Genomic DNA, 14,862 nt, shown 5'->3' with positions numbered 1-14,862 from the left:
ACACCAGTGTGTTGGACAGTAAACCCACAACATTTACAATTGAAGGACGACGTTTCACCGGTAATTACAACGAGCGTCATCAGGCAACAGCCAGAGAAAAAATAAAACTCCATTCTGAACAACATTGGTCATGAAGGCTACGTGTTAAAGCAGCTCTAGAATAAATGCGTCATCAATGTAGTTAGACAATGCAGGAATGAAGCTACCTGAAGGTGAGAGGGCTAATGCTGCGTTAGGGCTGTACGCTGGTACCGCTCAGACCGACGGGCGTCATTACATTGGGTTCTCAGGTGCAGCGAGCCGATGGTCTGCGCCCAGTCACCAAGGACCGTACAGAAGCATCAAACACGAATTATATTTAATGGGTTTTTTTTCGCATGGACAAAAACACATCCCTAAGCCAGAAATGGCTAAGCCGCAATATGGGCTATGCTGGAAAAGCCACCGAAATGTAAATTGCTAAACGAAAAGTGCAACCGGACAACAGATTCGAGCGCCAATTACCGTATTCTGTGGAGATGCATTTTTAATAAGACGTAAATGTATATATTTTTCAAATTATGGCAAACTCAAAGTTGGTGATACGTCCTATAATTCGGTTTGTAGCTTGAAACCTGGCACTTGGACAAGCAAGTTACAATCGAGCATGGTGACCAATCTACGTGACATTGAGTGTACATGCCACTTAATCTGTGTGCCGCTGGACGGTTTTTAGTAACTGACTGGAGAGAAACCTTTTAGCTGGTAGGGTACAACAACGTCATTCCGCTACGGACGGTGCCAGAAAAGGGTCCAGCAATGAGTGACGGCTCCCTCGCACCCCCCTTATCCTAATGAGTGCAACATCGGGGAGCAGACAACGTACGCTAAACTCCATCGTAATAGCTAACATGGGCGATCGAATACAAGTTTCTGTTTTTATTTGCTTTTATCCACGATGCTCTATGGTGACGTATAACGAGTTTGTTCACAGCATTGTTTTTAAATCCTTTATATTAAGTTTGCTTGCTTGCTTACGACCGTGCAAATCTTTCGGTCGTTTTTTAACCCACTTCCCGTGATCCAATCGAGCTGACATTTTCCACACAGACTCGTTGTGCGTGACAATTAATGTTCGTGAAAATTTTTTTTCAAAATTTTACACTTTTTAGGAAAGAAATATTATATTTAATTACCAATTGCTTAATGGTGCAATGCAATCATCTGACCCATAGGTGGCAGCCATATCAAGCCAGAGGACTCTAGCAGCCACGCATATAAAGGATTAAAGTGAAAAAACTTTGTTTTTACGGGTTATACTTGTTTTACGTGTTGAACGGGGTCCCGTAGTTTTCGATGGGAGTGCCCCTGCCAATAACATCTGGTAAATCGGGCGGCATTTTGTCTAAAACGAGCCTGACCGATGATGGAATCCACAAGGTCGAAAGCAGTCCAGAAATCCCGTGCTTAAAACACATCGGGATGGGTAGTAATAGTCTAGAACAGAGGTCCCCAACCCCCGGGCTGCGGACCGGTAACGGTCCGTGTCCTGTTAGGAACCGGGCCGCACAGCAGCAGGAGGTGAGAGTGGTGAGTCCGCGCGTGGCCTGCCCCCATTGTTTTATTATTCACCACTTCCGTCCGCACCTCTTTCCCCCACTACGCACTTGTATCAGTCACAGTGTTGGTAAGCCCACAAGCTCTAGCCCCTAGCCACAATGAGTAAAAAAATTAACCCGTAAAAACAAAGTTTTTCACTATAAATCCTTTATATGCGTGGCGGCTAGAGTCCTCTCGTCCTCTGGCTTGAGATGGCTGCCACCTATGGGTCAGATGATTGTCTGCCACCATTAAGCAATTGGTAAATAAATATTTTAAAAAATTTCCCTAAACAGTGTAACATTTTTGAAAACATTTTTCACGAATATTAATTGTCACACACAACGAGTCTGTGTGCAAAATGTCAGCTCGATTGGATCACGGGAAATGGGTTAAAAAACGACCGAAAGATTTTCACGGTCGTAAGCAAGCAAGCAAGCACGCAAGCACGCAAGCACGCAAGTGAACTTAATATAAAGGATTTAAAAACAAACGTCGCTGGTGAGCTTCTTTGAAAAGGGGGAAAGACCCAATGATGACCACCCCCCCCGGTCCGTGAAAAAATTGTCTTCCACGAAACCGGTCCCTGGTGCCAAAAAGGTTGGGGACCGCTAGTCGAGGAGGTCAATAGGTCGATGGACTAAAACACACACGTTTTTTATAATGTGGAAACACCCACAATGACTCAACGACAACGCATAATGAGTGACTGCACGTGCCTGTCCCCACCACCTCTGTTGCTTGCGCGCAGCCTTCCTATCAATCAACACGCACAGTTGTGCCCGCTTTGACTACCCCCTCGATCACTTCGTATAACCGGTTGGCTACGTACGGTGCGAAAAAAAGTTAAACGTATATACATACAAATTTAGGCATTCGTGAAAAAAGTTAATAATCTCAGCTAAACTTTGGAATGTTCAACAGCGGCCTCATTTGTAAAGAATACCGAGCACCCGCTAATACTGCTCTTTCGAGGACGCTTCAAAGGACATTCTTATTTAGCGAATAAAAGTAACATTAATTCATAGCAATGCTTAACATTGTTATAAAAATCTCAATTTGGAGAAAAAAATCACAAATGATCAAATGTATGACAACATACTTTGAATCGCATAGCTTAATTCGTATTTAATCACAAACGTCACGGACCAATCACGTGCTTGTTCTGTGAGGACTGAGTGACTGACATATACAGTATTCCAATGGTGTTATATAAGGGCTATGGAAAATGCAAATTTGGTGCATCTAGAGTCGAGTCAGAGAAAAAAAAAATCTGCTCTATTTTTTATATACACGAAACTTCGCCAGCAAAAAATGTACAGCCCAGAGGTTGATTGGATATCTTCATGCTATATACATTGGTTCAGACTTATGCTACACACTTAACAAAAATATGTGAAATATGATTTCCATCATTGGTGACTCAAGTAATTAATTTCCCTATGGAGTGCGACGCTAGATATACATATATATTTAAATCGTCCAGATTTAATATCTCTATGTCTGAACATTTTTGGCTAATAAGGTGCTGTAGTTGTACGAGCATAATATTAATATATTTATGATTGCGTTTTTATATATATGTGTGTGTGTCATTTCACATGGGAAGTAAACATTAAATAAAATCGATGAATAGCATTGTCTGTGCATGGTGCCAGATATGCTGGATGATAACAACTCCAACACAGCATTAGCTGTCAAGATGCTGTCAGGTACACTTGAATTTAACTCGTTCACCGCACAACCGCTCTAGCCAACGCGACCCTTGGGAACACAAGCAGCCTGGGTTTCGTGTCACCACAAATAAAAAGAGTCTATACTCTTAGTTCTTTCGGTAAAGTCACGTAGGTAAAAAATGAAATTAAAATTAATAAAAAATAAAAACAATATAATCACAACTGTCACAGCAAAAAATCTGTATTTTGCTGTGACAGTTTCACCTGAAGACGGAAGCTTGTGTTGCCTCCGAAACGTCGTGATTTTATTGTTTTTATTTTTTATTTTTTTATTAATTTTAATTTCATTTTTTACCTACGTGACTTTACCGAAAGAACTAAGAGTATGAATCCTTGCAGTCACGAAAGCTTAAAATCTAAAAAGAGTCCATCAGCCTATCGGCTTTCCAGAGCAATATTTTCAAGCCGTAGTTGTTTAAGCGAGCAAATTCTGGACCGCTTTCACCCTTATGGGTGGGTGTCATCAGCAGCATCACCGATTATCAGATTAACCGATGCTATCGGCAACAGCACTCCATATAACATATGGGACCCCGTTCAACGGAAAGAACAAGCGTTTCAAATTTCCAGCGGATGAAAATTTTGCGACCGGGAAGACACTGACCCACCACCTCCTGCAGACCAGGCGAGGTAGTTAACACCTCGCCACCGCATGGGGCCTGAGTGATCAAAACATTACAAAAGCAAAATAAATCAAAGTAGAGCGAAGTGAAGTCATGGATATGGTCTAAAAACGCACGGCAGTTGGAAGTAATGAGCCCTAAAAATGAAAAAAAAACCCCATCTGCATGGCTTCAAACGTAAAAGGTTTTACGCGCATCTCCTATGACAGACACTCATGCGGCCCTCCCCACTCCAACCCCCGCAGCTTTCACCTGTGGTGATAAGAGCGCCGCCCTTCCTTCGGAGGAAGAGACCCCCGTGCGATGGTAAATGTCACGGCCGGGGTGCATTCACTCCCGTCACCGTTGCAGTCACGACTCGGGGGAATGAAAAGGCTCCGGATAGAATGTGCCACTCAAAGTCTACGCGCGAGGTGTGTAAGTGTCTGTGGGTATGTGGAGGAGCGGTGGTGCAGCGGTTAGCCCACTGCGCGACGAACCCGGCGACCCGAGTTCGATACCCGCTCACGGCCAACGCCGGTGACGATAATCTGAACTGGTCCTGAGCCTCCCCTAGATCGACTCAGTAAATACCTGGTGCGGTGTGTAAGCATCGCTACTGGGGAGACAAAGTCGGCCGGGCGTGGTGCTGGCCACCCACCTCCTCGTGTACCAAGCCGGCCTTCATAGATGCTCGCTAACAGCACTTGCCCCAACAATTTGTTTATGCTATACGGGGGATCTTTGTGTTTGGTATGAGGTGAGCGCACCGTGCTAGAAACCCGGCGTGCCAACTTCGATTCCCGCTCATGGCCAACATTGGTGGCAAATATCTGTGCCTACCCTGGGTTGGCACGGCCTTTTTATCAGTGCTTGGGGCTGTTCGTAAATACAGTATGAGCACTTGGGAGACAACGGTGTAGCCCAGGCATGGGTGCTGGCCACACCATGTGATTGTTTGCTGTTCCAGCCCGGATATGTGCTCGCCAACAGACCTCGCCCTCACAGCCTATGCAGGCTACACGGGGGATCTTTGTTGTGATAATCTCAGCTCTTATGCACCTTCACCTCCATACCTTTTAAAGAGGGCGTTTGGGTCCACAAACTTCAATGTAATTCTAATATCCATAAGAGTTTTTTTTTGGGTTAGATCACGTAAATATATAAATGTGTCATTAAACCCGCCACCACTCGACACAGCCAACTAGTAAGGTTTGTCACCTAAACAGAACGTTGCCAATTTGTCACTAGTACAGCACACCGGTGTGTTGGAGAGCCAAGCCACAACATTTACAATCGGAGTACGACGTTTTGCCAGTAATTACAACCAGCTTCATCAGGCGATAGCCAGATTTGTGGAGAAGTCCTCCTGTTTCGTTCCTTATATAGAGGCAACCAAAAGGTGGTCCGTGCCAAGTACAGGCTCCCATTTTGCCATTACACTGTAACGGAAAAGCATCACTGCATGCATTACCCCATAGATTAATAATAAGCAAACAATAAACATACGACGCTGGCATTTCACGTATAGCTGAATGGAATAATAATTCAAACCTCTAATGTAAAAACCACGTGAGAGTCCAACTGATTAAAAATGTTATTTTTCAAGTGGGTCCTGAGCCAAAAAAATGAACACAATGTGGAGGCAATGCAAGGCAAAACAAATATACAGTACGTGCAATACAATGTTTAATATTAAGTACGGCACCGCCGATAAGCACGGTGGGCTACGCGTGGTGCGAAAGAACTTGAACATACATACAGCAGAGCAGGGGGGGGAGGAGAAATTCAAAATATTTCGCGATTAATAACGCCCCCCCCGCACCCCATATAGAATAAAGTCGAGGTGAGTTGGTGGCTTAGTTTTGACAGCATGGCTCTGGTACCATTGAGATACCGGGTTCCAATTTCCGGCAGCCGTATGTGATTAAACTGCATTTCCAAGCGTAGTGCGTTGATGGTTTCGGTCCGGTCACCAATGCCTGAACAAAACAATCTAAAATATATATAGCTGCAATTCTTTTGCCAATTTCCAGCTCTGAGAACGGAGAACATCGGTTCGTCTGACGTGTGATGAACATTACTCGCGGTGGCAGGGCGCATGAGAAATTGCTGCCCCCTACCCTGTGAATCAGGCGTCATTTGTAGCCAAAACTTTTAGCGCGGTTGGCTACGTACGGCGCGAAAGAAGTTCAACATACATAAAATGACTGCGTCTGCGATATCTGCTTCTGTGCACCATTTTCTAACTTTAAGGGTTGCCCTGCTCTGTCAGATATCGCAATAGACACTTCATCTCATGACGCCGATAGCTCAATTGGACAATAATTAATGGACAAGATGGGAAAAAGTAGAATTTAGATTAAAACTTAATTTAACCTTCCAATAAAAATCGTTTCAAGTGAAATGTGTCTCCAAAGCACTTTCATTCATATTAATCAAGAGTCCAATGTCACAATCTGACAGTGTGGAGATGCTTTTAAATGTAAGAGAGATGCAATGCTCCTCAAATCATCCAGAATAAAACGCAGGTCTCTGGAATCTTAGAACATTGAACCGCACATCGGTACAATTGATCAAAAACAAATACAACGCAAATATGCCCCGTGTTGCACCATAAACGGTTGTGGCAAGTGTTGCGAGCAAATACCATCTGGCCACGTGGTCAGCCCAGAATTCAATGCCTCCCCTTCGCCGTTGTTTACGCTCCACGCAAGCTACTCATGTAAGGCTGAGTCAACCTTGGGGCGGACCAGGAGAAGTTGCGTTACCACTTGACACCGATATTATCCGCGCCCTCGAATTGAACCCAGGTCGCTATTGCAGTGTGCCTATCAACTCTACACCAAAATCGAAGCCTTCCTAACTGCAGGAATTAAATTTCGATTTAAAGCTTTTGTGACTGCAGGGATTCATCTTCTTGGTTCTTTCGGTAAAGTCACGTAAAATGGAAATAATAAAATAATAAAAATAAAACATAATGAAATCATTCTCACGACGTTTCGGCCACAACGCAAGCAGCCGTCCTCAGGTGAAGAACAGGTCTGTCGAGAAGACAGAGTCTGAATGACACACCCCAGGCTTGGAGCGTCTATTTAAGCTTGGATGGAGGGGGAAGAGCGCCTTGCAGGAATTAGTCATGTAGAAAATAAAATCAAATAATAATGGAATACGACGTTTCGGTTGCAACACAAGCAACCATCATCAGGTAAGAATGAATGATAAAACGTAGACACGGGAACAGCATAGGCAGACAGTATTATAATGCCATACCCCGTGCATTCATTTGGGAGAAACGCAAGCCATTAACCGTTTAACCTAAACGCCACGATCGTGCCCCTACAGTCTTGCTCGGTGTATCACAGCCCCTGCCGCAACCGAGACCGGCAAGGGATCTTATCCGCCCGTTACAAACTCGATGAAGGACATTCGTTAAAGCGCTGAGAGGGCTCCAACGACGTGGAACGCCCGTGCGGAGCGCGCAGGGTTAATAAAACGACACTCTTGACTATTAGCTCGTTGTTACGGTATATATTTTTTTTGGGGGGTGGGAATTTTTTTTTCGTACGATATTCCCACAATTGAGACGGCTAACAGCAAAGCGACAGCGAGGCTCGTTGATCGTAATTAATTGGTGCGAATGAACGCGAAACAAAACACGCGAGCACACTCACGCAGACACACGCGGCCACAGCTGACAACGGTGCATCCGAGACGCTCACACGTTGACGGGACACCACTCATATTCTTGGTTCTTTCGGTAAAGTCACGTAGAAGGGAAATAATAAAATAATAAAAATATAAAACACCACTCGTTAACGCGGTTGACAACGCAACGCAGCCTCCCCTTGATCGGCTTCCACCGTGCGTGCAAGTGGAGCGGTGCACACAGAGCGCGGTGACGAAAATACAGAAACACATGATGAATAAATGCATGAACAGAAACAAACAGAAACTCCTCTTGCTTTAAACCCTGCACGGCGCCGTACGGAACGGAACCCGAGCACGGCACGCTCCGCCCGTTCCCCTACGACCTTCAAAGCCCTCCGACTGCGGCATCGCGAAACTTTGCGCATCGCTCCAAGACAAGAAAAAAAAAGACTCGATCCGTCGGCCACGTCCGCGCCTCAACAAAGGAGCCCGCCGCTGCCCTTTCATTTCCCCCCCCCCCGCCCTCTGGTACGTGCCAGCTGAAGCAATGGACAGGATGCTTGCGAAGCGGTGCCAACCCACCCACCGCCTAACAGCCCACCCTGCACACTGGCAGCTCGTGGAAGCAAGCGGCGTCGATCGATCGTCTCGTGGCCAGTCGCCCACGAAATGTTCCCCCCCCCCACATCCACGATCTCGTCCGATCTGGGAATCTTTTGGAGGGTTGCGCTTCGTGAAGCACTTAGGACAGGGGTGGAGAGACTGGCTGGGAATGCCAGGATCTGCGGGGCTTTGGATGCACGGTGGCATGCAGGCGGCAGTCGAGCCAAACGGATTCTTGGATCTGTCTGCGCAGAGCTTTGAGTGTTATCCCGTTGCAAGCGCGGGCTTAATTTGGATGTTCCACCTTCTAAACACTCACGAATGGATTATGCCAAACATTCCAATACAGGACTCTCATGAAACAATATTGAGGCTCAATGAGGCATTGCCAGGAATCAATGCATATATTATTATTATTATCATCATCATTATCACCTGTCATGATTGTCATCATCATTGTTGAATCAATGTCGTCTGTAAACTACATGACGCTCCAAGTAAAGGTGCCGTGCTGCTATTTACTTATCACGACACTGCTGGCGGAAGGACCCCCACGATGGTAGCAAACCCGAAAGGGTATTTGGCCTACTCTTCCACGTTAACCAGAGGCGGTTTTTGGAAGAGGGTTAGGAGCACCCACACTTTTGCCCCCAGCCCACGTGACCCTGCCGAGCCGACTGCATTTGGCGAAGCCGTTAACACTGCTGGGTGGATAGCGGTGGTCGGGGGTGGGCTGAAGGGGTGGTACTTACGAAACATGCCCCCCGACCCCCATCTATTGTTTCAATTGCCAGGCCGGGAGATCGAATTGCGAACAGCCCACCCCTGTATACTTGGTTCTTTCGGTAAAGTCACGTAGAAGGGAAATAATACAATAATAAAATACAACTTCTACGTGACTTTACCGAAGGAACCAAGAATATGAATCCCTGCAGTCACGAAAGCTTTAAATCGAAAGCCCACCCCTGGATTGCAAGTCTGGTGTGGAATGGCACCCAGGAGCCGGCGATGACGGAGAAGACGGACAGCCAGAAGACGGTGGTTATGGAAGTGCGACAAAAGTCCACAGAGGAATTTGGGGAGCCGCGCTGACGAGACGCCAACTACCTCGCCTGGCATGCAGGAGGAGGCTGCGGGTTCGATCCCGACCCTGACGCCTGTGTGTTTGGAGTTTGCGTTTACTCCCCGTGGTCGCGTGGAATTTCCTCCGGGTCCTCAGTTTTGTTTTCCCCCTCCACATTCAGACTCAAAATGCGTTTTAGAGAATTCGGCTGCAATACGTGTCCACGTGATGAGCCACTTCGTTGAGCGATCATTTTTGTCCAGGTCGCTTCCAATAAAGAGCTACGTAGCTCAGTGGGTCTAACTTGGTAACATAAATAATAGTTCATTCGTTTGTTTACTGGAACTAAGACAGCCCTCCAGCCACACTGTGGACTCTAAATGCAGACATTGGAGCTTGGATACCAAATGTGAAATCGACCTGGGATCTGGCAGAAGGAAAGGAGGGATGGCAAAGCCAAGGCAAGTTGCGGTGGCATCAATGTTATTGGTCGTGATGACCTTTTGTACATTGGCCTCGACTAATGTCGACAAATTTGATCACGTAAGCTGTTTAAACATGTATGCCATCAAGCGTGAACACATACCATCACACCCACTGGTTAGAGTGGGGCGATATGCACGTGGGTATGAATATCAGTAAGAAAAATATGACGGTTTTATATACCGGGGAAATAAAACGAAAATATATATCACATTTACGTCTGCGGAGGAGATGGAGCAATGACATCAGAATTATTACATTGGAGGATCGTCAGAGAGATGCCGGCGGCTTTGTGGGAGCCTTCATCCAGCAGTGGATTGACCATGGTTGCTGCTACTGCTGCTGACAAGTTTTCCATATACCTCATCGAGGTACTTACATTGTATTCTGGGAAAAAAAAAGAAATCTACGGATTTTTTGTTGTTGTTGTTGTATTAAAGACACTGCAGAGTTGCACTGTCACGCATGGACAACAACACCCCAGCTGTGTGCTGTCTTATTTACCGAAGCCAACCTGCGGAGATGCCACCTGTTAAAATTGGCGTAGGAGAGGGCCCTATCAGACGCGACGCGGACGAACGCACACAGTGCACAGATGCAAAACAGTCTCCGTCTCGAAGCAACCCACATGCCCAGCAACCCACATCCCCACCCCATCGCGCCCATGTAATTACTACCGGCATAATTTTCTCTCATGCGACCGTGTGCTTCATTAAAACGTCAGGACTTTGGAGAGAGAGCCCACGTGAGTTTGATGTGCAGCATCCTTCGGCCGTTAACGACAAATTGATTTCTCCGACTTTACGGTGGCTGCCACCCTGCAAGCTGTTACATGCTCGTCAATCAATCGCAGGCCCATGCTGAGCTCCATTCACCGCTGACTTTGAAGCACTTAATTAGAACTTAATTATATATATAAAGGGAGCGCGTTTTTCAAGTGTTGTGTGTGTGTGGGGACAGGGAATTTTCACACACGCACAAACGCAATGCTTTTTTCATTTGATCGTATTTCTAAAAATTCTGCGTTTATATTTTACTTATCGTGCATGCACAGTCTCGCCAATGAGCCGATTTTATCTCGCCCAATAGCGTTGACGGCTCGCCTTTTCCCATCTCGCCAATTGAGCGATGCATGGGAACAGTGGGCCCCCAGCTCTGCACGTACACACAACGACCAGAGGCAGCAGCGACTCGACGAAGGGCGATAAATTAAAATCTGCATCGCTCAAGATTAAACGTGAGGATCAAAGACAGCGATAACGGCTGCTGAGACCGCACGCATAGATAACGGCAATGTCGAGATCAACGTTCAAAGCGTAGATAGCGAAGGGCCGCTTTCCATTTTGGAAATAATGAACACTTACGAAAGCAATTTACAACCCATTGTCAATCCGCTGCTGGTTGAAGACACTCCCGACGCCACGTCGGTCGTAGGAGCCGCTTATCGATACTTCACCGTGAGAGTTAGTGAAGGTTGTTTCAGATAGCACTTGCCGCTGGCTGACTATAGCCGTGGCCAAATCCACTTTGCTGGGTTCATAGCTCTGTGCTTCCACCCCCACACCACCTCTACCACCCTGGGACGTATTATCAGTAGCCTATGAGGCTACATGAGGAATCTTTGAATGTGTGTGCAGATGCATGCATGAATGTGTGTGTGTGGGGGGGGGGCGCAGGGGCGGGAGGTGGGTGGACGTGTGGTGGTTAGCGCACTGCGCTCCAAGTCGGGCAGCAATGCGAAAACTTTCCCGTGATTGTTGGCCACCATGATTGTTAACCTTGCGCAGTGGCGCATCGGATGCTCCCCTTTGCACGACATCAGCCACGCGCAGACTGTGAAACTCGCTCCGAAACGTGGAGAAGAAATGAAGATGAAAGCACAACCCAATCGTTTCACCGTAAAGAAAAAATCAATGCCAAATCGATAAAAAAAACCTAATATCTGCATTCTAATATTAGCCCGTACACAACCGCAGTTGTCCATTTATCCCTAGAAAAATGGTTATTGTAAGATACAAAAAAGTGGTACATTTCGATATTGTGATTAAATAACAGCCGTGAAAACATAGTGTGTTAAAATGATCAAATACATTACTTCCAGCCATGGGTGATGCATCTTCCTCAACGTTAGGCAAGGAAAATGCGACAAACTCGAAAAACATCACTTCACAGTTCAAGCCCAGACAACTCATTTAATGAATAGCCGGCTCCTGGCAGGGAAATTGTCAGTGGGAGTTTCTCTTCGTGAGGGACCTGATTGCACCGAGGGGGCAGAGCAAAGGTGCTTTTCAATCAGTTCGGAGTGAACGAACTGCTCAGCTTAATTACCCGATAGTAGCAGTTTCATGCCAATCAAGGCATGGGCACTTCCCCTTGGATGAGTTTAATATATTAGCGGCGATAAACGCCTGTAATCCAGGGTTGATAGATCACACCAGGCTTTTAAAATGCATGAATTTGAAGCTGATATTACGGCGCATCTTGCTAACAACGACACCCCTTCTCCACACACAAAGACAAAGATCCCCCCCCCCATACATCGTAATTGCCTAAGGGTCCCAATGCTCTTGGTGAGCATCTATTAAGGCAAACAGGGCTTGCAAGGAAGTGCCATGACACTACACCCTTAATTTCCCTTATGCTAATATTTACACACGTATATCGGATCCACCTTTATGGCTGAATAAACCTGGAAGACACCCAGGACAGGTTCAGATACCACTTGGCATTGACATGAAATGCTCTCTTCTTCTTCCACCTCCAACCCAGCTTATATATAAGCTCCTAGCTTGGCAGTGTCTCATTCTTCACCTGAAGACGGCTGCTTGCGTTGTAGCCGAAACGTCGTGAAAATTATTTTATTTTATTATGTTTTATTTGTATTATTTTATTACTTCCCTTCTACGTGACTTTACCGAAAGAACCAAGAAGATGAAATGCTTGTATGCGTGTTGAACTTCATTTTCACCGTACAAAGCCAACCGTGATTACTGCATTCGAGTGAAGTGACCTAACCTATCACTTCATACACACACACACGCAGGATGAACTATGTGGGTGCATGTGCGCACCTGCATTGAGGCCTCTGTGTTGTCGAGCTCCAGGTGGCTCTGGTCTCGCGCTGGATCTCTCTGCTCCTCGAACGCTGGGCCAGGATGTCCCTTGCTCTCCGCTCTGCCGTCTCGAGTTGGGGTCACCACGGCATCGTCTCCGCTGTCTCTTGACTCGTGTGACAATCCTCGGACACTTCCAGGGGTTTGAGGCCGACTAGAGATGCCGCTGGGATGATGGGACAATCCGATTGGATTACTAGGGGTGGCAGGTCTACTGCTTGTGGAGGTTCTGGTTTGGTGAGATGTTGGACAATTACTGGTAGGAGTGTGTGGTCGACTTCTATTGGTACCAGGCTTCTGAAAGGTCTCACTGCCACTATTCGGAGTTTGAGGCCGACTAGCCTTACCATTGGGATGATGGGGCAGTACACTCTGATTATCATAAGTGGCAGGACTGCCGTGTGTCATATTTCTAGTCTGCTGTTGCGTTTCATGATCATTGATAGGTGCTTGTGGCGAACTTCTGTCGATATCAGAGTGTTTAAATGCCTCACGCTCATTACTAGGAGTTTGAGGCCTACTCGGCCTTCGAACTGGACATTGGGATAGCTCACTGTTATTAGCAGGAGACTGGGGTCTGTTACTTACAGTATTCATAGTGTCTTGAGATGGTAAAACACCACTGATAGGAGTCTGGGGCCTACTTTTGCTGCGGCCAATCTGCTGAAATGCCTCACTCCTAATGTTAGGCGATTGAGGCCTACTAGGATTGCCGCTCGGCTGTTTGGACCCTCCACTCTGACTAATGGGGGTCTGTGGTCTACTTGCTTTGGTATTTGGCCTTTGGAATGCCTCAGTATCACTCGGATGGGTGTCTGGCATGCACCCTAAAATCTGAGATTGTGGAGATGTTTCCCCGTGACTGTTGGGGGTTTGTAGACTACTTGAATGGATCACAGACTGGTGGATGGGCTCACTCTGACTAATGGGAGTTGATGACCAAAACTTATTGCTAGTCAATTCTTGGGACGACTCATTCTGATTAACAGGGGTGGGTGGCCTGCTGCCTCTAATTCTCGATTGTTGTGATGTACCACACTCATAAGCGGGGGTATTAGGTCTACTGTTGTCGTTAATGGGCTGGTGGAACGTCTCACTATGTTTTGTTGGGGTGTGTGGTCTACTGCTTTGGTTTCTGGAAGTCTGGGATATTCTACTCTGGGGTCTACTGCTATGCTTACTAAGCTGCTCAAACAAATCACTGCGGTTGCTAGGAGAGAGAGGCCTAATCATATATTTAGCACAAGCAGGTACGTTCCCTGTTGCACTCAACGGATTTTTATTCGGTTCATTTGCAAAACTCCGAGGCCTGTTTCTTCGTGTTTTATTTGAAGACGCACTGGAAGTTTTGTTTCTTGGCTCCGGGAAGAGCTTCTTAATCTCCAGGAATGGCATCTCATTTCTGGCTTCTGCACCACGACCTGCTGATAACTGCGTGGGCCTAGCTGTACCGCCATGCAACCCTTTCCATGAGCATCCTCCATCAAAGTCCCGTCGATCTTCCCCGCAAAACGACTTTGCCTTGACGTGCTCGGCCCTGGGAAGGTCGCCCTTCACCTTGGGGCTGCCAGGTGATGACGCGGGCCGTGATCGGGAGACGCCTTCCCACTCAGGACCTGGCAGGGGGCTATGGAGGACTTGCTGTGTCTGCATGGTGATGGTATCACTGACACGAGTGGCCCACGGTTCGGTTTGTCCATCGGTGGTGAAACGTGGAGCTCTGGCGGAGTGGTCGGTGACACGTGAAGTGTCTCCCTCTGTATCCCAGATGGGATGTCTCTGCAAAGGAGGCGAGACAAGCATGTGAATTAATATTGACCTTCGGAAGCTTCAGAATAGATTGTGGATTAAGCACCGTAGATTTATGAGGCTAAACATATGACATATTTGTATAAGTCCATTATGAATGAGGTGGGGTAGGGTTGCCACCCGTCTGGGTTTGACCTGGGCACTACAGGAATTGGAATCTGTGTATCGTGGGAGGAACTGTTTCGCACCAAGTTCTGGTGAGATTGCGTTGCACTCTATTACAG

The 14,862-nt window shown here is 46.7% G+C and overlaps 1 protein-coding gene across 2 annotated transcripts in view; it reads right to left on the bottom strand.

Annotated features, from left to right (window-relative positions):
- The window catches only part of LOC144938500 (uncharacterized), a 60,238-nt gene that overhangs the window by 26,611 nt on the left and 18,765 nt on the right, over nucleotides 1-14,862 (bottom strand). The window contains exon 9 of one of the 2 annotated variants that reach the window (XM_078866371.1): nucleotides 12,788-14,608. In XM_078866371.1, coding sequence (XP_078722497.1) covers nucleotides 12,788-14,608 — 1,821 coding nt within the window. Of the gene's footprint in view, nucleotides 1-12,787; nucleotides 14,609-14,862 lie in introns of those variants that run through there. The other variant, XM_078866372.1, reaches the window with a different exon arrangement.

This window comes from Lampetra fluviatilis, chromosome 22 (assembly GCF_964198595.1).
Source record: "Lampetra fluviatilis chromosome 22, kcLamFluv1.1, whole genome shotgun sequence".
Classification (NCBI taxonomy): Eukaryota; Metazoa; Chordata; class Hyperoartia; order Petromyzontiformes; family Petromyzontidae; genus Lampetra; species Lampetra fluviatilis.
The sequence above is the reverse complement of the archived record's forward strand: the minus strand, read 5'-3'. Positions and strand labels throughout refer to the sequence as shown.